This window comes from Pristiophorus japonicus, chromosome 8, assembly GCF_044704955.1.
Source record: "Pristiophorus japonicus isolate sPriJap1 chromosome 8, sPriJap1.hap1, whole genome shotgun sequence".
Taxonomy (NCBI): domain Eukaryota; kingdom Metazoa; phylum Chordata; class Chondrichthyes; family Pristiophoridae; genus Pristiophorus; species Pristiophorus japonicus.
Window position 1 is genome coordinate 75,092,285 of NC_091984.1, and position 24,832 is coordinate 75,117,116.

A 24,832-nucleotide genomic window follows, 5' to 3' on the forward strand; every position below is an offset into this window, starting at 1 on the left:
TTTTCTTTTCAGTTAGAGCAGTTGGAACAATTGAAACAAAAGTAAATTCAAAATCCATTAAATGCAAACACAAAAAGGATCTACACTGCAGTATTTTGCTCTTAAAATCCTGACAATATTCCATTAAAAAACACACTCATACTGACTGCTACCTGCACTGGTAAAGCAAAAGTTCCAACAAAGGATAAGCAAGCATACCAAGTCTGGTTTATGAAGAAGTCATTCTTGGAAATTAGCCCAAAGCTGTATATTGCTTACAGCCCAGGTGTGAACAAAATGGTCCAGTTTCTCCGGTATATTAAATAAGGTTTTGATAAATGCATCTCTGGTTTAATTAGAGCCTATGCAAACTAGACATCCAATGTAATAATTCAAACATACTAAACACATTACAGTAACTATTCCAGTGATATTAGAAAGAACATAAACCCCAAATAATGAGGGATAGATGCTAATTGTACAGGCATTGATCTTCTCAGATTAATTTAATAAAAATAATCATCTTCAATAAAGATTCGACATACAGATTTATAAACATCCAACTTAAAATTACAGTTTTGTGAGTAAAGCACTTAGAAATATAGATTTCATGGAACTGTATAACAAGCCCTTAGGAAACATTCAAAGTTTCACTGCATAAAACAAGGTTTAGTTTAGAATTTATAATTGAGCATTCTTCATGTAATCTCATTTAGCACATTTTCTTCTTCAATAAACTGAATTGATAGTGACTGTACATTGAGATGCAAGTTAAAATAAATCAAAATAGGATTTTATTGCTCTGTGTTTACATGTTAAGATTTGTTCTGAATATCTTAAGTACTTAGAGATTACGATTGCATTCCATTATTTTCTCAAATTTACAAGCAAGCTAGTATATGTGTTGCCACCCTTGCAAACCCAAAAAACAATGACAGATCTTTTTAATAAACACAGTTAAAATACTACTGCAAGGAAGACATTGAATTTATTAACTAGAGAATGTTTATCTTCATAAACATATTGATGAAATTAAAAGCAGGGAATATACATCATCTTTATATATAAATGTAAATTTTGATCAAAAAATAAAACACAAATAACTTGCTAAATGTTTCATCTTTTGCCCTTACCATTCTGTGCTTCTTTATACAGAGTTATTCGGATGTGATGAAAAGCAATCCCTAAGAGTTAAAGATGAGCTTTGCATTAGGACTGATCTAAATGTGTTATTAAAAGTGAAAGTATTATAAAATACTGATCTCAGTCATACTCCTTTTTGTTTTACCGTCTACTTTTAAGCTATTTTAATATACAGTTTTTAAAAAGAGCCACCTCCACACATGGATTATACTGCCATTGGTTGATCTATTTGGGAGCTGCTGCAGGCGTGGTAACTGTGAGGGCTTTCCGTGTGTTGGTTACCTGTCGTTGTTGTGATAGAAACGATCGATTTGCATTTGGACCAAAGCCTCCTAATCGGGCTTCAACAGCCATCTTCTGAAAAGCCAAACTCTGAAAGCAGTCCACAATTATTTGTCTTACATTGTGAAAAAGAAAATGACATTAAAAGCTAGTAGCAAATAAATAGTGACCTGAAAGGGTACCAAGAATTATCTACACTTGGAGAAATGCCATTATGCACACTTACAGCAATCCACTTTTTTTTTTTTTAAATCACACTTTCATACAATACGTGGAAAAGAGTTTATTCTCGATGTTAACCATATGTTATTGCTGGTCACATTTTTTATAAAGGCACTCCTAAGTTTAAAATATGCCATAAACATTAGGGTTTTTAAAAAAGAATTGTGTTCTAAAAAATGAGAAATCAAGATTGGAAAAATGTGGTTAATAAATGACAAGTCAACACGGATTTGTTAAAGGCAAATTGTGTTTGACTAATTTGATTTAGTTCTTCGATGAAATAAAGGAGGATTGATGAAGGCAGGGCATTTGAAAGTGTACATGGACTTTCAAAAGGCATCTGGTAAAGTGCTACATAATAGATTTGTTAGCAAAATTGAAGCCCATGGGATTAAAGGGACAGTGGTAGCATGGATACAAAATTGACTAAGAGACAGAAAGCACGAGTAGTGGTGAAAGGTTGTTTTTCAGGTGGGAGGGAGATATACAGTGGTCTCCCAGGCGTCTGTATTAGGACCACTGCTCTTTTTGTTATGTGTTAATGACAAGGAATTGGGTATACAGGGCACAATTTCAAAGTTCGCTGATGACACAAAACTCGGAAAAATAGTAAAATAGTGAGGAGGATAGTAACATACCTCAGGAAAACAGATAAACTGGTGAAATGGGCAGACACATGGCAAGTGCAGTTTAATGCAGAGAAATGTGAAGTGATGCATTTTGAGAGGAAGAATGAGAAGAGGGCATATAAACTAACAGACTGACAATTTGTACTAAGTTTTTGTGTGTTCTTCTGCGCATGCTCATATTGGATTCTGCCCTCGTTTTGAGCATGTGCCCTTGATTCAGTCGCACATGTGCAGTGCGACATACGAGGAATCCGGAAGTCGGAAGTGGGGCCACAAGCCGCGTGGAGCAGTTAGCTGCCACTGGTGCTGGAGCTGCTTTTCACTTGTTGATTATTTGGAACATTTTCGCAGCCTTCTGTGGGAGAGAAAACATTGGAGGCAGTGGGGGGAGAGGGACTGGCGGGGGAGAGTGAGAGAGGGACTGGGGAGGGAGGGTGGGGGAAAGAGACTGTGGGGGGGTGGGGGAAAAAGACTGTGGGGGGGGTGGGGGAAAGTGAGAGAGACTGTGGGGAGAGTGAGAGAGACTGTGGGGAGAGTGAGAGAGACTGTGGGGAGAGTGAGAGAGAGACTGTGGGGAGAGTGAGAGAGAGACTGTGGGGAGTGAGAGAGAGACTGTGGGGAGAGTGTGAGAGAGAGAGACTGAGGGGAGAGTGAGAGAGACTGGGGGGAGAGTGAGAGAGACTGGGGGGAGAGTGAGAGAGAGACTGTGGGGACAGTGAGAGAGACTGGGGGGAGAGTGAGAGAGACTGGGGGAAGAGTGAGAGAGAATGTGGGGAGAGTGAGAGAGAGACTGTGGGGAGAGTGAGAGAGAGACTGTGGGGAGTGAGAGAGAGACTGTGGGGAGAGTGTGAGAGAGAGAGACTGAGGGGAGAGTGAGAGAGACTGGGGGGAGAGTGAGAGAGACTGGGGGGAGAGTGAGAGAGAGACTGTGGGGACAGTGAGAGAGACTGGGGGGAGAGTGAGAGAGACTGTGGGGAGAGTGAGAGAGAATGTGGGGAGAGTGAGAGAGAGACTGTGGGGAGAGTGAGAGAGAGACTGTGGGGAGTGAGAGAGAGACTGTGGGGAGTGAGAGAGAGACTGTGGGGAGAGTGTGAGAGAGAGAGACTGAGGGGAGAGTGAGAGAGACTGGGGGGAGAGTGAGAGAGACTGGGGGGAGAGTGAGAGAGAGACTGTGGGGACAGTGAGAGAGACTGGGGGGAGAGTGAGAGAGAGACTGGGGGGAGAGTGAGAGAGAGACTGTGTGGAGAGTGAGAGAGAGAGAGAGACTGTGGGGTGGGGAGAGAAAGAGAAAGACTGTGGGGTGGGGAGAGAGACTTGTGGGGAGAGTGAGAGAGACTGGGGGGGAGAGTGAGAGAGACTGGGGGGAGAGTGAGAGAGACTGGGGGGAGAGTGAGAGAGACTGGGGGGAGAGTGAGAGAGACTGGGGGGAGAGTGAGAGAGACTGGGGGGAGAGTGAGGAGAGACTGGGGGGAGAGTGAGAGAGACTGGGGGGAGAGTGAGAGAGACTGGGGGGAGAGTGAGAGAGACTGGGGGGAGAGTGAGAGAGACTGGGGGGAGAGTGAGAGAGACTGGGGGGAGAGTGAGAGAGACTGGGGGAAAGTGAGAGAGACTGGGGGAAGAGTGAGAGAGACTGGGGAGAGAGTGAGAGAGAGACTGTGGGGAGTGAGAGAGAGACTGTGGGGAGAGTGTGAGAGAGAGAGACTGAGGGGAGAGTGAGAGAGACTGGGGGGAGAGTGAGAGAGACTGGGGGGAGAGTGAGAGAGAGACTGTGGGGACAGTGAGAGAGACTGGGGGGAGAGTGAGAGAGAGACTGTGTGGAGAGTGAGAGAGAGAGAGAGACTGTGGGGTGGGGAGAGAAAGAGTAAGACTGTGGGGTGGGGAGAGAGACTTGTGGGGAGAGTGAGAGAGACTGGGGGGGAGAGAGAGAGACTGGGGGGAGAGTGAGAGAGACTGGGGGGAGAGTGAGAGAGACTGGGGGGAGAGTGAGAGAGACTGGGGGGAGAGTGAGAGAGACTGGGGGAAGAGTGAGAGAGACTGGGGGGAGAGTGAGAGAGACTGGGGGGAGAGTGAGAGAGACTGGGGGAAGAGTGAGAGAGACTGGGGGGAGAGTGAGAGAGACTGGGGGGAGAGTGAGAGAGACTGGGGGGAGAGTGAGAGAGACTGGGGGTGAAATCGAGAGAGACTGGGGGTGAAATCGAGAGAGACTGGGGGAGAGCGAGAGAGACTGGGGGGAGAGCGAGAGAGACTGGGGGGAGAGCGAGAGAGACTGGGGGGAGAGCGAGAGAGACTGGGGGGAGAGCGAGAGAGACTGGGGGGAGAGCGAGAGAGACTGGGGGGAGAGCGAGAGAGACTGGGGGGAGAGCGAGAGAGACTGGGGGGAGAGCGAGAGAGACTGGGGGGAGAGCGAGAGAGACTGGGGGGAGAGCGAGAGAGACTGGGGGGAGAGCGAGACTGGGGGGAGAGGGAGAGAGACTGGGGGGAGAGCGAGAGAGACTGGGGGGAGAGCGAGAGAGACTGGGGGGAGAGCGAGAGAGACTGGGGGGAGAGCGAGAGAGACTGGGGGGAGAGCGAGAGAGACTGGGGGGAGAGCGAGAGAGACTGGGGGGAGAGCGAGAGAGACTGGGGGGAGAGCGAGAGAGACTGGGGGGAGAGCGAGAGAGACTGGGGGGAGAGCGAGAGAGACTTGGGGGAGAGCGAGAGAGACTGGGGGGAGAGCGAGAGAGACTGGGGGGAGAGCGAGAGAGACTGGGGGGAGAGCGAGAGAGACTGGGAGGAGAGCGAGGGAGACTGGGGGGAGAGCGAGAGAGACTGGGGGGAGAGCGAGAGAGACTGGGGGGAGAGCGAGAGAGACTGGGGGGAGAGCGAGAGAGACTGGGGGGAGAGCGAGAGAGACTGGGGGGAGAGCGAGAGAGACTGGGGGGAGAGCGAGAGAGACGGGGGGGAGAGCGAGAGAGACGGGGGGGAGAGCGAGAGAGACTGGGGGGAGAGCGAGAGAAACTGGGGGGAGAGCGAGAGAGACTGGGGGGAGAGCGAGAGAGACTGGGGGGAGAGCGAGAGAGACTGGGGGGAGAGCGAGAGAGACTGGGGGGAGAGCGAGAGAGACTGGGGGGAGAGCGAGAGAGACTGGGGGGAGAGCGAGAGAGACTGGGGGGAGAGCGAGAGAGACTGGGGGGAGAGCGAGAGAGACTGGGGGGAGAGCGAGAGAGACTGGCGGGAGAGCGAGAGAGACTGGCGGGAGAGCGAGAGAGACTGGCGGGAGAGCGAGAGAGACTGGCGGGAGAGCGAGAGAGACTGGGGGGAGAGCGAGAGAGACTGGGGGGAGAGCGAGAGAGACTGGGGGGAGAGCGAGAGAGACTGGGGGGAGAGCGAGAGAGACTGGGGGGAGAGCGAGAGAGACTGGGGGGAAAGCTATGGTGGCGGGGGGGGCGGTGGGGGGGAAGAGAGAGAGAGAGAGAGAAAAAGAGACTGGGGGGAGCGAGATAGTGTCTGGGGGAGAGAGAGGGGAAGTGGGATAGGGGATCGGAGGGGAGAGAGGGAACTCAGGAAGAGGGATCATGTTCTTCCAACCCCTTTTGGACCCACACCCAATTTCTCAGAAAGCTCGGTGTGTGTGTGACAAGGGACATCATTGAAGTGAATGAAATCCAGAAGTCACGGCACCCACCCACCCAATCAACCCGTTAACCACACACAATGCCCCATCTATGGCGGGGCGGGGGGTTGGGCGGTAAGGTCAGGAACTTGGGCTCGAGAGGTAAGGAACTTGGGCTGGGGGAGGCATGAACTTCGTGCTAGGGGGGTAAGGAACTTGGGCTGGGGTTGTCGAACTTGTGCTGGGATGGGGGAGCTCTATCCTGTCAGAATGGCGCAAATTACGCTTTGCAAAGTCCCTCAGACTTGGGTTGGGTGATTCCAATTACACATGCCAGAGAAATGTCTGGGTGCATCTTATGCTCCAAGGGGTCCAATCAGCAATCAGGCCATGTGATTATGGAGAGCCTAACAGAGCATTTTCTAATGCAAATAGCTATGAGCATAAACAAAATGGTATAACTTTAAAGGTGGTGCAGATAAAGAGAGACTTGGGGGTTTATGTACATAAATGTTTGAAGGTGGAAGGACAAGTTGATAAACTGTTAAAAGATATATGGGGGTCCTTGGCCTTATAAATAGTGATAGAGTACAAAAGCAAGCTAAACCTTTATAAATCACTAGTTAGGCCTCAGCTGGAGTATTGCATCCAATTCTGGGCACCACACTGTAGAAGGAATGTCAGGCTTTGGAGAGAGTGTGGAATAGATTTACCAGAATGATACCAGGGATGAGGGGCTTGAGTGATCTGGAGAGACTAGAGATTGTTCTCCTTGGAGCAGAAAAGGTAAAGTAGAGATTCAATAGATGTGGTCAAAAGTATAAGAAACTTTGATAGAGGAAATAAGGAGAAACTGTTTCCATTGGCAGGTGAGCCATTAACAGTGGACATAGATATAAGATAATTGGCAAAAGAACCGGAGGGAGTTCAGCAATGTTCCGAGAGCTGCTCGGTCACACGGTGCCCCAAGGACTCCGCGCAGCCAACTTTTCACTGAGAAAATTTGCAAACTCGCGGCATTTTAAATGGCCTGTGCAAAGGGGCCGCTCGGCGCCAAACAAAATTACAGGAAACATTGGAGATGAGGATAAATTATTTACGCAGTGAATTATGATCTGGAAGGCACTGCCTGAAAGAGTGGTGGAAACAGATTCAAAAGTAATTTACAAAAGGGAATTATGTATATAGTGAAAAGAAAACTTTTACAAGGGCTCTGGGGAAAGAGCAGGGACAGCGACTAATTGCATTGCTCTTTCAAAAAGCTGGCACGATGGGCCGAATAGCCTCCTGCTGTGCCGTAAGATTGATGATTCTAATATATGTCATGTATAATTAATAATTTACCTTATTGTACCATGCTGTTACTATCAGCTCCTCTTCATACTCTCGAAGTTTTGCTTGCTCGCATCCACGCTAGAATAAACACAGGGAAAGAAGACAGAGTCCTCAAGGATGCTTTATTTTTTTTTTAAACTGTAAATTTCCATTGAATTAACTGCATATAAACAGACTCCTTTTCTGAATTAGAACTTGGGAGTTAAATGAACCAGAAAATGTCTAACTTACTAATAATTTATAATCATAGTGCAGGAATACTAACTACCATACAGTATTTACTATGCTTTTAAATAGAAGGTGCTGTTTAACAAAACTAATTATAATATAAGGAAAAAAAAAAAGAGTAGGCCCAAATCTCCTGGATTCCACTTATGCAGGAATTGCACCAAAATTTAAACAGTTTCTACGGCGATCTTTCTGACGGAATATTATACCCAAAGTTCCTGCTGAGCTCCTTTGCCTACGCGGAATGTAAAAACTGGCATAAAACAAATGCAAATACAATGCCAGAGTAATAAGAAAGTGGGCTGTGCCTTCTGAAATGGTGCCTCACTCTCAGTGCTGCTGCTCCTTTCCCTCTGCCATTATTCTGCAGAACTAGGGTATGCCCATTGGCAAGGCCAGTCCAGCTTCTTAGTCCGTCTGAATGCGTGGTGGGGGCGAAGGTCCAAAAACTGTTGGCTGCACGGAGGCTGATAGCACTTTAGTTAAGTATAGAGCGCTTATACCCTATAGTAGGGGTTCTCAACCTTTTTGCTTCTGAGACCCCCCTCCCGTGTTAGAATAATTGCATGAATCCCCTGTAACAACACAAGCATTATTTCTGGATAAAAATGAGTTATACAATTAAACATATATAATTATTATTTTTGTTTTACTTAATTAATGAATGAAAGAAAGACTTGGATTTATATAGCACCATTCACGTCCACCAGACATCCCAAAGTGCTTTACAGCCAATGAAGTACTTTTTGAAGTGTAGTCACTGTTGTAGGAAACGCGGCAGCCAATTTGTGCACAGCAAGCTCCCACAAACAGCAATGTGTTAATGACCAGATAATCTGCTTCGGTGATGTTGATTACGGGATTGCAGGACACCTGGGATAACTCCCCTGCATCTCCAACAGAGCATCACTCCCTCAGCACTGCACTGGAATGTCAGCCTAAATTTTTGTGCTCAAGTCTCTGGAGTAGTTTTGAATCCACAACCTATTGACTCAGAGGTGAGGGTGCTACCCACTGAACCACAGCTAACACTGTAATTGAAAATGATTGGTAAGTGGTAGCTTGGAATAGATATCTAGAAATTATGGAGAAATTTGTTAATTTAGCAATACACCTCTAAATGTCTGAGTCATGTAATATTAGAACAAACTAGTTATTATATAAGAACATAAGAAATAGGAGCAGGAGTAGGCTATTTGGCCCCTTGAGCCTGCTCTGCCATTCAATAAGATCATGGCTGATCTGATCATGGACTCAGTTCTGCCCGCTTCCCATAACCCTTTATTGACTTATCGCTCAAAAATCTGTTTATTTCCACATTAAATATATTCAATAACCCAGCCTCCACAGCTCTCTGGGGCAGAGAATTCCATAGATTTACAACCCTCTGAGAGAAGAAATTTTTCCTCATCTCAGTTTTAAATAGGCGGCCCCTTATTCTAAGACTATGTCCCCTAGTTTTAGTTTCCCCGATGAGTGGAAATATCCTCTCTGCATCCACCTTGTCGAGCCCCCTCATTATTTTATGTTTCAATAAGATCACCTCTCATTCTTCTAAGCTCCAATGTGTATAGGCCCAACCTACTCAACTGGTCCTCATAAGTCAAGCCCCTCATCTCCGGAATCAACTTAGTGAACCTTCTCTGAACAGCCTCCAATGCAAGTATATCCCTCCTCAAATACAGAGACCAAAACTGTACACAGTACTCCAGGTGTGACCTCACCAATACCCTGTACAGTTGTAGCAGGACTTCTCTGTTTTTATACTCTATCCTCCTTGCAATAAAGGGCAACATTCCATTTGCCTTCCTGATTACTTGCTGTACCTGCATACTAACTTTTTGTGTTTCATGCTCAAGGGCCCCCAGGTCCCTCTGTACTGCAGCACTTTGCAATTTTTCTCCATTTAAATTATAATTTGCTTTTCTCTTTTTTTCTGCCAAAGTGGATAACCTCACATTTCCCACATTATACTCTATCTGCCAAATGTTTGCCCACTCACTTAGCCTGTCTATATCCCTTTGCAGATTTCTTGTGTCCTCCTTACAATTTGCTTTCCCACCCATCTTTATATCATCAGCAAACTTGGCTACATTACACTCGGTCCCTTCATTCAAGTCATTAATATAGATTGTAAATAGTTGAGGACCCAGCACCGATCCCTGTTTGCCAACCAGAAAATGAGCCATTAATCGCAACTATCTGTTTTCTGTTAGTTAGCCAATCCTCTATCCATGCTAATATATTACCCCCAACCCAGTGAGCTTTTATCTTGTGCAGCAACCTCTTATGTGGCACCTTATTGAATGCCTTCTGGAAATCCAAATATACCACATCCACTGGTTCCCCCTTATCCACACTACTCGTTACATCCTCAAAGAATCCAGCAAATTTGTCACACATGATTTCCCTTTCATAAAACCATATAACAGTCTACTAACCACTTAGGATATTACAGTATCATTGATGATAAGGTTGTAATCATTATAAAGTGTAATAACACAATGACATACCTCCAGCATTTGTATTTTTTTTTCTTTCTCAATAATCTGGGTTTTCAGTACCTGGATTTCTGCACTGGCTGGGTTCTGTTTTGGATCCAGAGCTTTAATTACCTGTGTATGTAATACAAACAGATAGTTTTTTCTTCATTAAGCATCTCCATGAAATGGTACCAAAGTAGTGTCACTCTAGGTGTGGGGGATGGGGGTGAGGGGAGGGTGGTGCTTGCAGAGCTTGTATTGAGATTTCCCAACTGACATTCACTGTAGATAGCTATGCGAGCTTTGCAAGCTCCATCATTGGTAGGTGAAGTAAGTGGGACTGGCAGATTTGGTTGTTTGTGATTTCTTGTACGTTGAGAGTAAAACTTCCCTTTTTGCTGAACTATGATTACATAAAATTGTGAAGAAAAATGCATAAGAAGATGAGCATGTGTTATTGGAGGGGAACATTGCTGGCACTGCGTATCGGAAAATTGCAGGAGCATTGCAATATTTCCTGAAATGTGCTGGTGGCAGGCTCCCAGCTGCCAGAGTGTGCTCAGAAAATTATCCCTTTGAGTCATGCATAATTTAAATATAAATGTTCACTTAGATAGGGCACTAAGACTCTTGCTAGCATGCCACATAGTATGTTCCTGCCCAGCATATCCATAAAAATATTAAATTTTTAAACCATTTCTGCTTTCTGATAGTCTCATCTTCCAATTGAAACTCCCCATTTCAACCCTCAGACATGGTATTAAAAAGTCACTCTATAGAAACACTGGGGTCAAAAACCCACGGGTCTTTGATCCCACCGTAAAGGTGACCTCCGGTGTTGACCCTGACAAAGTTTGCATGGTCAGAGGGACATCATCTTTATGTTAAGCCAGGATTTTCAGTCTAGTTAAGGAGGGGGGAGGTGGAAAGGGGTGCCAGGCCCCACCAATTAAATTTCAATACTTTTCCCATTGACCCTTATATAAAAGAGACTGAGAAAAGGCTAAACATGATCAATCTTGGAGGCGGGGGCGGGTGAGGGTGTGAGGGCTGGTGATGACATGCCCACATTCGCCTTTGGACAGGTTGGTATGTCGATCTCATTTATCACATAGGCCTGACACAGGAAATCCTGATCTGGGGGTCCACAACCCCTCCTACACTGCTGAGCTTGTTTCGAGTGGGTAAAACTCTGCCCATCACAAAGTCCCATAGAAACTCCCAGTCAAAGCCAGAAACTCTCATATCTGGGTTCCAAATTATAGCCCTTCTACCACACTTCCATTACAGTTGAAATGGGAATACCCACAAGGGCCATAGATTTTTAACCCCACTATTTTTAGAAAAACTGCCATCTTATTTAGATGCAATTTAATCCTAGCTCAAATTGTTGAACCGGTTGAATCTTGGGGGCAAGAGTGCTATCAGATAAAGAACTCTTCCTGGGAAATGCATTTATTCACAATACCTTACTATGGTTTATTTTTAATGCTAAATGATAAAGTTATATGGAGAAGTGTGTTTTTCTGGTTATACTAGAACTCCTTTGTGAAGAGTGGTTGATGGGCCAAATTGTTTAAAATCATAATCAACTAAATAGAGAAGATTCTTGTACAGAATTTCAGAAAGTATACACCATTTACGCACACATATACATCGCTCTCTCTATAGAGACAAAGAGAGAGAGACACAGAGAGAGAGAGTGTATCACAAAACAAAATTAGGAGGAAAACATTGAGAAATTGGAACTTGGAAAAAAAATGACAGAGAGGGGTACCAAGAAATCGTCACTACCCCTAAAAAATCAATTGTTTCCAGCTTCCATGAAATGGATTGCTCTGGTCATTTCCAGTATAACATATTAGATACATGTGTTGATGACATTTTATTCCACTCACCTTGGTATTTTAAAACAGGTTTAAAATGCATCATATAGAAATTCCCAGACTAAAGTCAAAAGAGAGCATATCGGGAGCAGGAGTTGGGGAAGAAAAGAGGAATAAAAAGCAAGTCAGGGTATTAATGTAACCTTGCCACATTTACTTACATTACGAGCTTTCTCAAGGTACATCTTGTACCTTTCCTCCATTGCCCGCATGTCTTCATCCTTTTTAGTCAGGGCACGTTGCAATTCTTCAATCTTTTGAGCTAGAATGATAACATTTGCAAATGATAATGTTTTAATTCTGGTTTTGTAATTAACCTGTGTGTATAAATCTTATGGGGCCGAAATTGGTCAAACACATGGTCCGCCCACTTTTTGGCGGTCCTCAGGCAGTGCACCATTTTTTACCGCCCGTTACCACTGGGGCTGAGTGGGCGGGAATTTCATTGCGTTTTTCTCGGCGCTAAGCCGAGCGGAGTGCAGCGGGCAGGAGTGGAGTGCAGCCAGCGGTGTGTGGCGGAGAGGCTGTTTGACTCGGGAATCCTTGGCTCCCGAGTTGTGCGCACGCGCATGCTGCTGTGAAGTTCCGCCCCCGAGAGGCACCGACGAGAAGCCAGAGACTGCCGGCCTGAGATCGCTGTTAGGGGTAGTGGGGGGGGGATCACTGTGGGGCGACCTGAGATCGCAGTGCGGGGGGGGGGGGGGAGGGGGAAAGATAGATCACTGTGTGAGGGGGGGGGGGATCACTGTGTGGGGTGTGGGGGGGGGGGATCACTGTGGGGCGACCTGAGATCGCAGTGCGGGGGGGGGGGGGGGAAGAGAGATCGCTGTGTGAGGGGGGGGGATCACTGTGTGAGGTGTGGGGGGGGGGGGGATCACTGTGGGGCGACCTGAGATCGCAGTGCGGGGGGGGGGGGGGGGGGGAAGAGAGATCGCTGTGTGAGGGGAGGGGATCACTGTGTGGGGTGTGGGGGGGGGATCACTGTGGGGCGACCTGAGATCGCAGTGCGGGGGTGGGGGGGGGGGAAAGAGAGATCGCTGTGTGAGGGGGGGGGGATCACTGTGTGGGGTGTGGGGGGGGGGGGATCACTGTGGGGCGACCTGAGATCGCAGTGCGGGGGGGGGGGGGGGGGGGAAAGAGAGATCGCTGTGGGGGGAGGGAGATCACAGTGGGGGGGGGCGAAGAGATTGCTGTGGGGGGGGGGGTGGAAGAGACTGGGGGGGCTGAGAGAGAGAGAGAGAGAGAGAGAGAGAGAGAGAGAGAGAGAGACTGGGGTGTGGGAGAGACTGGAGAGTGAGAGAGACTAATAAAAAATTTTATTATACTTTGTTAATAAAGCACTAAATAAGACTTTATTAGACCATTTATATTATTGCCTAACACTAGAAAATACTACAATTCATTTAAAAATACATCAAACTATGGAGAACTATAAAGATCAAACAAACCTGTCAGCTCTGTGTACATACCGTTTCTCCAGGACGGTATGCAGTTCTGGTGGTTTGTCGATGGTATGTCATGAATTTTGCACTTTTGGGCGGTATGTCAGTGGTCTGCATGGGTGGGCGGTGTGTATACCGCCCGGCGGTATGTCACTGATGAATTTTCCGCTGGGCGGTATGTCGGTGGTATATAGGTGTTTTTCACCAAAATTGCTTTTTTGGGCGGTAAGCGGATAGTAGTGGGTGGTATGTTGACCAATTTCGAGCCCTACGAATCTGATATTTTGTTATGTCAGTAAGGTGTTATCATTTTTCTTTATGAATACTTTATTTATTGCTTTTTGAAAAACAGATTATTGTACATTAGGAAATTGAACTGCTATTTCAGTTGTAAAAATGTTTTCAGATAGAGTGCATAGAATTTCAATTGAATAACACTTTTAACATAAGATGAGAAGAGTTTATAAAGACCAAGCTTGGATCATAGGATACCAGAACAGCTATGAATAGTGGGTTTTATTAAAAATGTTTTCTGTAAATATGGATTACAATGTATTTAACCCTAGTTCAGTTAGGAGGTCAATGTTGTTCTTCAAAACAGATTTATAGAAGAAGAACTTGCATTTATATAGCACCTTTCACAACTTCAGGACATCTCAAAGCACTTCACAGGTAATGAAGTACTTTTGAAGTGTAGTCACTGTTGCAATGTAAGGAAACACTGTAGCCAATTTTCAAACATCAAGGTCTGTGACATGAAGGCCTTGTCAATCTTAATGGCAGGGTCTGATTTAAATAAAAGTTCTCGGAGCCCGCCTGACACCCGGTCAGATTCACTTCCTGGCTGGTGGGCAAGAGTGGGAATTTTTCAGCAGGAGGCCACAGCCTGGGACATGTGGGCAGGTCCCTGGCAGTCAATGGAAGGAGGGTTCTGGAGGCGATCGGGGGGGGGGTGGGGGGAGGAATTCCACCATGATTGGCGGGAGGGGGGCGGCGGCGATGGCATGGCTGGGGAGGCCTTAAGACTCCTTGTGGGGCATAGGGGGAGAACTTCAGCTGCTCCTGGCGCACAAGCTGATCCAACAGAAGTAACTTTTCAAAACTTAAAGTGGTCTCTCCTGGTCAGTTGGTGCCTGCTGTCAGGCTCCAGGCAGTGATAAACTCACCGTACATTTTTGTTTATGCCATGTCGCGACACCGATTATGTCATCAGGCCGTGACGTTTGCCTTTGACATAGGCCCCCACCTGTCTGTAGAGGGGGCCTTGGCCAACTTGAGAGTCGCGAAGACGAAATGGCACCCTGTAAGTGGACTCGGACACATTTTAATTCCTCCCACACACCATCCTCGCTGGCTGAGGGGGGTTAGGATCGAGGCCCCAGAGTCACCATTTAGAAAAAGAGAATAGAAGAATGCTAAAAACTGGAGAATACATTCCAATGTTTAATCCTTTCCCAGAAAAAATGTTGTATAGTTGGTTTTCTTTGTCATGTAATACGTACAGTCAAGACTTGCACTTCAGCTGATGCTGGGGTGAAAGCTGCAGAATGAGAGAATATATCTACAATTTTCAAAAGACAGCCATGTCATTCATTTGTTGACAGACACTGTATAATACTGTAACAGCAAGTATAAAAGTAACTCAAATATTAAATGTTATTATAAAATATCACTGGGAGATGGTGTACCAACTCTCTCTTAGGCAGTCCCTCATTTCAAGGATGACTTGCTTTCACACCAAAAGGGGATGAGGTCACAGGTGTTTCAATGAAGGACCTGACATTCCAAGTCCCAAACTACATGTTGAAGGGTGGAAGATGCCTGTGTGTGGATTTTATTAACGTGTGGTGATCGTTGCACACCAGCCACCACACGGGCTTGACAGAGCTAGGTCTTGTTCCAGTGGCAAATTTGGCCAAGACTGGAGACCAGCTCTGCTGCACGGACTTAGTGCGCACACATATCACAGTGTGGCTGGCCCATGCTGCCTCTGGGCCCTCACCTCTTCTAGGCCCTGAACTCACGCCTCTCCTGTGCCCCGATCACATCAGCATAGCTGTCTGACAAGCTAAATCAAAAGTCAAGTTCGGAGTTGTCAACAACTTTCTTCTGATCGCTTCATTTTTTCATCCCACAAACAAAGCGGTCATGCAATTCTTGGTCCTGAAAGTTTCCAAAATAACAGTAAATAGATATCTTCTTTAATGCTACAATGAACTCACTGATATATTCATCAATTAACTGATCACGTGTTCTAAAACAATAACTTTCAGCAATTTCCAGGGACTCAGGACTGTAGTGCTGTTCTAACTTCCTCAGAATCTCCATAAGTGATGAATCTTTTGGCTTGACGGGAACAAGAACATTTTTCAGGGTTTGAAACACCTCGGAGCCTGCTTCGGTCAGTTAAATAGCCCGTTTTCTTTCCACCACCACCCGGTTATGGTATTCATCATCGTGGACTTCGACAATACTATTTGTGGTGAAAAACATTTCTAGTCGCTCCACATACGGCCGTGATGGGACTTACCCAAGCACCCTATTATTCCCGTAGGTGCGGCCATCTGGATTCTGGCAGTTCAGCCAAGTGTGCTTGTAATTTACCTTGGATTTTTAGCTTCTGTAAACAAAGGACCTCTCTAGTCTTTCTGTTGTTTGGCTGGAATCATCCACCAACAAATATTTATCTCCCTGGTGCAAGGGTCAAGGATGACTCAGAGTGGCTGCAACGCATTCTGGAGGGGGGCAGGGGGGTGAACAGCCAGTTGTCGTGGTGCATGTAGGTAAAAAATGGGATGAGGTCTTACAAGCTGAGTTTAGGGAGCTAGGAGTTAAATTAAAAAGTAGGACCTCAAAGGTAGTAATCTCAAGATTGCTACCGGTGCCACGTGCTAGTCAGAGTAGGAATGGCAGGATAACTCAGATGAATACGTGGCTTGAGGAGTGGTGCAGGAGGGAGGGATTCAAATTCCTGGGACATTGGAACCGGTTCTGGGAGAGGTGGGACCAGTACAAATTGGACGGTCTGCACCTGAGCAGGACCGGAACCAATGTCCTAGGGGGAGTGTTTGCTAGTGCCGTTGTGTAGGGGTTAACCCAATATAGCAGGGGGATGGGAACCGATGCAGGGAGACAGAGGGAAGTAAAATGGGGGCAGAAGCAAAAGATAGAAAGAAGAAAAGTAAAAGTGGAGGGCAGAGAAACCCAAGGCAAAAATCAAAAAGGGCCACATTACAGCAAAATTCTAAAGGGATAAAGTGTGTTAAAAAGACAAGTCTGAAGGCTCTGTGCCTCGATGCGAGGAGTATTCATAATAAGGTGGACGAATTTAACTACGCAGGCAGCCATTAACGAATATGATATAATTGGGATTACGGAGACATGGCTCCAGGGTGACCAAAGCTGGGAACTCAATATCCAGGGTAATCAACACTCAGGAAGGATAGACAGAAAGGAATAGGAGGTGGGGTAGCGTTGCTGGTTAAAGAGGAAATTAATGCAATAGTAAGGAAAGACATTAGCTTGGATGATGTGGAATCTTTCTGTGTAGAGCTGCGGAATGCTGAAGGGCAGAAAACGTTAGTGGGAGTTGAGTACAGACCACCAAACAGTAGTAGTGAGGTTGGGGACAGCATCAAACAAGAAACTAGGGATGCGTGCAATAAAGGTACAGCAGTTATCATGGGCGACTTTAATCTACATATAGATTGGCCTAACCAAACTGGTAGCAATACGATGGAGGAGGATTTCCTGGTGCATTAGAGATGGTGTTCTAGACCAATATGTCGAGGAACCAACTAGAGGGCTGGCCATCCTAGACTGGGTGGTGTTGTAATGAAAAAGGATTAATTAGCGATCTTGTTGTGCGAGGCCCCTTGGGGAAGAGTGATCATAATATGGTAGAATTCTTTATTAAGATGGAGAGTGACACGGCTAATTCAGAGACTAGGGTCCTGAACTTAAGGAAATATAACTTCGATGGTATGAGACAAGAATTGGCTAGAATAGACTAGCGAATGAAACTTAAAGGGTCGATGGTGGATAGGCAATGGCAAACATTTAAAGATCACATGGATGAACTTCAACAATTGTACATCCCTCTCTGGAGTAAAAATAAAACGGGGAAGGTGGCTCAACCGTGGCTAACAAGGGAAATTAGGGATAGTGTTAAATCCAAGCAAGAGGCATAGAAATTGGCCAGAAAAAGCAGCAAACCTGAGGACTGGGTGAAATATAGAATTCAGCAGAGGAGGACAAAGGGTTTAATTAGGAGGGGGAAAATAGAATATGAGAGGAAGCTTTCTGGGAACATAAAAACTGACTGCAAAAGCTTCTACAGATATGTGAAGAGAAAAAGATTAGTGACGACAAACGTAGGTCCCTTGCAGTCAGAATCAGATGAATTTATAATGGGGAACAAAGAAATGGCAGACCAACTGAACAAATACTTTGGTTCTGTCTTCACGAAGGAAGACACAAATAACCTTCCGGAACTACTCGGGGACTAAGCGTCTCGCGAGAAGGAGGAACTGAAGGAAATCCTTATTAGTCAGGAAATTGTGTTAGGGAAATTGATGGGATTGCATCAAATACAATATACATCAATGATTTAGATGAAGGAATTGAGTGTAATATCTCCAAGTTTGCAGATGACACTAAGCTGGGTGGTGGTGTGAGCTGTGAGGAGGATGCTAAGAGGCTGCAGGGTGACTTGGACAGGGTAGGTGAGTGGGCAAATGCATGACAGATGCAGTATAATGTGGATAAGTGTGAGGTTATCCACTTTGGTGGCAAAAACACGAAGGCAGAATATTATCTGAATGGCGTCAGATTAGTAAAAGGGGAGGTGCAATGAGACCTGGGTGTCATGGTACATCAGTCATTGAAAGTTAGCATGCAGGCACAGTAGGCGTTAATGAAGGCAAATGGCATGTTAGCCTTCATAGCTAGGGGATTTGAGTATAGGAGCAGGGAGGTCTTAATGCAGTTGTACAGGGCCTTGGTGAGGCCTCAGCTGGAATATTGTAGTCAGTTTTGGTCTCCTAATCTGAGGAAGGACATTCTTGCTATATAAAAACTTACAGCTCAGTTGCATTTCAGGTTGTAAATCTTCAATAAGTTCTCTCTTTTTCTGCAGCTCTTCATGGGCCTCATGAAGTTTCTCTCTAGAGATAAAACATGAGGCAAATTAGATGCATACTTTGCCCAGAGAAAATTACTGTTCAGCTCTTAACTGACCTATTTACTCCAACATTAATGTTCAGTTTTTAAAAGTGTAAATTGTCTTTAGTTTATCATTTTACATGTCAATTTCAGATTCTATGTTGCAGTCAGCAGGAAGTTGGCAGACATGTTGAAAACTACCAATTTTATCGGTAGAAGTTACAAGCCTCTACAGCCTAAACCGGAAGTAGTTGGATATTTCTTGTAATTACCAAAGAATGTTTTTTTTATTGTTCTTTAGATGTCACAGTTTCCAGATTTTTCAGAACAATTCCAAATATTAAAAATCAAATGCCATAATTTCCAGACAATTCACAGAATCAGAACTATAAAATATTTCAACACAGAAGGAGGCCAAACGGCTCATCGTGCCTGTATTGGCTCTTTGAAAGAATTTCCTCATCTGGATAACAAGCTCAAACATTTTGGGCTAGAAATGCCGTAGCGCCCAATTGGAGCGCTAACTTTTGAAAAGTAGAAAAAGTAGCACCAGGCGCTAATGATTCTCTCCTGCCGGGAAATTCAGCTTGAGCGCTCCAAGAGGGATGTGGAGTGCTCAATCAAGTGCTAACTACTTCTTTTCGGGCGCTAAAGTCCGAGAGCTGGGTGGCAGCGGCAGAGCGCTGAACAATTTAGAGCACATTGGTAACGGCATCAGAGGCTGCTTCCCTCGCTTAAAGGGAGGCGCTAAGCATGTTTGCAGGCACTCCCCTTTAACAGGCTGCAGACCTTATAATTCGTGCTTGGGTACTTACAATTTATTCAAATGGGAACATTTATTGGATAATTTATTAGTTAGATTCCTGATCCTAATTTTAATCCAGTAACATTGCTGGAGTAGTCCTCTGATGCTCATATATGAGGAAGGGCCACTGGGATTATATCCGTTCTTTCAAGAGTGGAGGAGAGCGAATTTAGATGAGAAATAAAATAATTTTACTGAGCAAATGTGCAACATATAGAAATCACAAGTAGAGTCCAGAAGAAATGAATTGTATTTTACTCAAGGCACTGACATACAAAAGTCTTCCCATGGAACATAAATCAAACTCTATTGATTCTCGTAAGGTAACTCCAATATATTTCATGACCTAATGCAAGTATTAAATATCTTTTTTCTTCAAGTTACACCATTATTTAAAACAAATCCATTTTATTAACTTTAGAAAAGATTTAATTTTATTTTTAAAATTAGTAAATCAAATGAAATGAAATATAGTTTAAAAGACATAAATTTGAGGGCCTGAAATTCTTCAGGATGTAAGGTCTGCCCATTTCTCGGCGGTGCGTCGTTTAAAACTGCCGGAATTCCACAGAGACCGAAGAGTGCGAGTTTGGTGAAAAATTTTCCGGTGGTATGCGAGCAGAGTGCAGTATGCAGCATTTTGGCCAATCAAGATCGACTTTCTTGTCAATGGATGGTGCGGCATTGCACTGCGCATGTGCAATTTTTTTTGTTGCTTTTTTTCAGGGATGCTTTTTCCCTGCGATTTCGGGGGGGTCAGGGGTCACCTGCGCATGCGCAGAGAGTTGAAGTCGAGGGAGAGAGAGTGAGAAGGAGCAGCAAAGTATTCGATGGTCAGTTGTTTTCATCAGAGATTCCAGAGTTAAATAATATTAATAACAAACAATAATAATACCATATCAATAATAATACATATTTTATAAATAAAAAAAATCATATAATAAATGGAAATGCTGAAAAAGAAGTCTACGTACAGGAATATCAAGAAAGATGGGAGGTTAAGGGCGTCCGCCTTCGACGAAACGGAGCTACCTGCCCTGCTGGAGAACATCACGGAGAGATACTCTGACTTAACGAAGGGTGGTCATGGAAAGCTCCCCCCCCCCCCCCCCCCCCAAAGGAGTCCGAGATCAGGGAGGCTGTCTCCTCCACAAGTACAATGCTACGCACTGGAGAAAGGTGTCGTAAGAGGTGGAACGATCTGATGAGGGTAGCAAGAGTAAGTAATGATTTTATTTATGAACCCCCATATGCCATGTGCCATGTAAATGTAGGTTCAGTGCCACACGGATGATGTTATTTATCCCAAGGTTACAGCGATGTATTTGTGCTTTCAGGAAATGACAAGAGGATCAACCCAGTGTTTTGATGTGTGTGTGTGTGTGTGTGTGTGTGTGTATATATGTGAACCGGTGTGTCTGCGATGTTAAATGGATTGAAGATTTTTATTTTCATTTACTTTACTTTTTGCAGAAGAAGACATTTTCAATAGCAGCGGATCAGCGGCGTGCGGGGGAGGATCCCTAACGCAAGGACCGTTGACCGAGATTGAGATCCGTGCCCTGTCGCTGATCGGGGATAGCAACTGTGCCACCACCGGCGTTGGAGCTGACCCACCCACACAGGATGGTCAGTTCAATAGAATCCCCAGTCTGTGTTGCGGTCGTGTAATGTCATGTAATGTAACTGCAACTGTAATGTTGGCCTCATGTAATGTAATGCAAGTTTATTGCACTGTAATGTTGGGCTCATGCGATGTATTGCAATGTGGGGAGCATGTAACGCAATGCATATGTATATATGTATTGTCTGTCTGCAATATATAATGCAGTAATGCAGCAGTTTAAGTTAGACTGCGCTATGTCACTGTACTCATGTACTCATGTAACCCTGACCCCTCCCCTGGTGCCAAGCACTTTTAAATGTTGTCTTGTACTTCCAGACTTGGAGGATTCAGACCAGACCTCCGCAGAGAGACCAGACGACAGACCCACTGCTCCACCTCTGGCATCACCCAGCCCTCTCCCGACTTCACCCCTGCCAGAGATGATGAAGAGGAAGAGGCAGAGCAGCTCAACCTGGAGCCAGTGGAGGTGGAGGTGGGGGTGGAGATGGAGGAGGATACACCTGGGCCAGCTGGAACATCTTCCACCACCGAGACTATATTCAGGGGATTCTCCCATAGCTCCTAATCCTGCGGGACCAAGCGGTGCGCAGCAACGCACCCCCAACATTGCAGCGCCTTTACCGCAGTGACAGAAGTTGGTGCAGAAAAGGTCCGTTGCTGCAAGACAGATAGGTGCGTACCAGGACATGGTGCATCTGTCACAGGCCAGCGTTGACATAGGCCATGGCTACAATAGCCGGAAATATCGCGGCGCTATGAGAACGACAGTTGGAGGATATGTCGCGTCTGATCACCGCGATGGAGCGAACCGCCGACTCTGTCAATGCTATGCGACAATCGATGGGATTGGGACATGGCGTGGAATCCCCCCGTGCCATAGTAGCCGGGTCGACAGTACTTGAGGGTGGGGAGCTGCCAGCAGCTTCCAGCCCTGAAGCCGTGCCTTCCGGATCATGAGCTTCTCCTGGGGCCCCATTCATTGCGCCTGCAATGTCTCACCCCCAATGACAGCAACAGCACTTGGGGTGCACTGCTGCATGCCGGCTTGGTACCACCACAGGGAGACCCGGGCTCGGGGCAGTGGGAAAGGGAAGGGTGGAAGTAAGAAAGGGGGGCTGAGTCCGAAGGGTGGGGGAGTACGCAGTCGAGATCGAGGACAGAAAAGGGTGCTTTGTTATAGTCAATTGTTCATTGTTAATTTAAAATAGTTGAAGTTTGATTTTTAAAAGTTTATTTCAAGTTGTTAAAGTTATTATAGTTGTTCAAAGTTATAGTTTTAAGTTTTACAAAGTTTTACAATTGTTCTATATTTTTTACATTTTTACATAAATGTTTCAATTGAATTTAAGCACTTTTGTACAGTGTCAAACTTTTGGGATAACAGTCATTAGCGTCCCAAAACTTTCCACATTCAAGCAAAGCGTTCATTTATGAGCTGCTGCCATAACAATTTTGCAGCAGCATACGCTCCGCGTGCCCTTCGCTGTGGTGTTGGGGGGGGGGGGGTTGGTGCCATGGGTTCATCTCCTTCTCACCCTCATTTTGCTCTTCTTCCTCCTCCATTCCTGCACTGTTTCCTCAGGCGGTCCCACAGTCTCCTGTGGCAATTCCTGTCCCCGCAGGATTGCTAAATTATGCAACATGCAACATGCAGCACACCACTGTTAACTGAGCAACCTGCTCAGGGTGATATTGCAGCCTGCCCCCACCTCCCCCCCCCCGAGTGGTCCAAGCATTGAAAACGCTGCTTCAGCACTCCAATTGTCTTTTCGATAATATTACGTGTGGCTATATGGCTTTTATTATATCGTTGCTCAGCTTCTGTCTGAGGGTTCCATGGAGCGGGGGGGGGGGTCAAGAGCCAGGTGGCGAGGCTGTACCTTTTGTCCCCCAGCATCCAGCATTTACCTCAGACTTCAACAGGTCAGACACAGTGCTCTCACACAAGATGTGCGCATCATGGATACTCCCTGGAAAGTAGGCATTCATTGCCATTATGCTCTGTGTATGGTCACAGATGAGCTGCACGTTGGGAGAGTGGAATCCATTACGGTTTCGGTCCATCTCCGCCTCCTGTAATGGTGCTTGCAGGGCAATATGGGTACAGTCAACAGCACCCTGCACCTAGGGGAAGCCAGCAATGTGTGCAAAATCCAAAGCCCTCTTACTCTGTGCCTCCCTGGTCATTGGGAAGTTTATAAATTCCATCTGGTGATGAGTAGCGTGCTGAGAAATGCAGCATAAGTTCCCAGCTGATGCCTGAAAAGAGCCGCATGCATAAAAGGAAAGTGCCGCAGTCACCTTCACCTTGACAGAGAGTGCAGTAATGTTGGTGGTATTGAGCTGCAGGTCTGCCTTAATGAGCTGGCAAATTTTATTGATCACCTCTTTTTGGAAGCGCAGCCTTCGAACGCACTGTCGATCGCTCAGGTCCAAGTATGAACGCTTCTCCCTGAAAATCCTTTGTGGGTAAGGCCACCTCCTCCTCATCAGTCTGCGACCTCCTGCATTACCCTGATAAACCTTCTCCCATCTGGATCCTGCATTAGACAAGTAGTCAGCAATACAGGCCAAGATAGTATAGGCCCATTCAGTTTAAATCTCCAGAATCTCCTCAAATATTCTGAGATAAACTCAAATGATTTTTCAATGAAAAAAATATTAACCCAAATGCCTTCTATCTTAATAATGTACCCAATACCATTATAAATACCTTTCCCACTGTAAATCGCACTGTAAAGTCACTGTTCACCTCTGAAATACTGAGGTGCTGCTTTTGCTGACTGTTCCAGATTTCAAAATGGCGGCACCAAGCACTACCACCCATTCCCGCCCACTTAAGATCAAATAAAACCACCTTCTCCAGGATGGTATGCAGCTTTGGTGGTATGTCAGCGGTATGTCATCAAACTTGCACTTTTTGGGTGGTATGCGGGCGGTTCTACATGGCGGATGGTGTGCATACCGCTCGGCAATATGTCAATGATAAATCTTCCGCCGAGCAGTATGTCGGCAGTATCTACCTATTTTTTTACAAAATTTGTATTTTTAGCCGGCAAGCGGGCGTTAGTGGACGGTATGTCGATGAATTTCGGGCCCTCAATTTTATGTCTTTTAAACTATATTTCATTTCACTGGGCAATTAATACCAACATTTAAGTTCAAAGCACTGCTAGAATGCCCATGCACAGCAACTAAAGATTTCCAAATACAGTACGGGACTTATTCAGTATCACATCTAATGGAAGCACCTGGCATCATCATCTTTCCGACTGCACTATGACCATAATGGTCATATAGAATTAATTAATTGATGAAATGCAAAACCTCTCTAGTTGTGATTTTCATTAATGGGTTTATAGTTAAAAAAAGAGGCATGAGAGAGATTGCATCATGTTTTGATCCTCAGTGACAATACAAGTGAAAAACGAAGAAAATGTAGAGAGCTTCCTTGGTTACTGAAGGAACGACTGAAAAGTGACACGTTTAACAACCACTGCACTGCTGATTTGGAAATCTTGAAAAGGACAATACACTTTGGAAGAAAATACTTCTTTAATACAATTTACTTACAGGTGTGCATCTAATTTCTTCTTCAGTCCACTTGACTGTAAAACAAGATAATACATCAAGAGTTTCATATAATACCGTAAAATTGTAGAGTGGATAATTCAAGCATATTTTTGGTAACTAATCGTATTAAACAAACTGTATTGGATACTTTAGTGGCATATGTTAGTGAAGCAGTTAAGAGTTGTTTTTATAACTGTACTATGCACATTAAGGTGAAATCATATTAAAGTAGATTTATTTGATCTTCCTAATTGTCCTACTGTCTGGAACTACTCTTTAAAACTGCTAACAGAAAGGATAAAATGGAAGTGCATAAATACACTTGTAGATGGTGAAAATGTATTAACGTCAGTTTTGGTATGATTACATCCGCCTGCTTTTCTCCTGCCCTCTAGTCATAATCTCAGTGATACATGAACTGGTTAAGTAAACACATAGGCTAA

At 45.3% G+C, this 24,832-nt stretch overlaps 1 protein-coding gene across 4 annotated transcripts in view; it reads right to left on the reverse strand.

Moving 5' to 3' along the window:
* Positions 1-1,023: 1,023 nt before the first annotated feature.
* Positions 1,024-24,832, reverse strand: part of hook1 (hook microtubule-tethering protein 1) — a 127,641-nt gene continuing 103,832 nt past the window's right edge. For 2 of the 4 annotated variants that reach the window (XM_070886120.1, XM_070886116.1), the window contains 6 exons: positions 24,390-24,424; positions 18,304-18,386; positions 11,941-12,041; positions 9,924-10,025; positions 7,192-7,260; positions 1,024-1,494 (listed from right to left, as the gene is read on the reverse strand). In XM_070886120.1, coding sequence (XP_070742221.1) covers positions 1,348-1,494; positions 7,192-7,260; positions 9,924-10,025; positions 11,941-12,041; positions 18,304-18,386; positions 24,390-24,424 — 537 coding nt within the window. In that variant the 3' untranslated portion in view covers positions 1,024-1,347. The remainder of the gene's footprint in view (positions 1,495-7,191; positions 7,261-9,923; positions 10,026-11,940; positions 12,042-18,303; positions 18,387-24,389; positions 24,425-24,832) is intronic. The other 2 variants (XM_070886118.1, XM_070886117.1) reach the window with 2 other exon arrangements.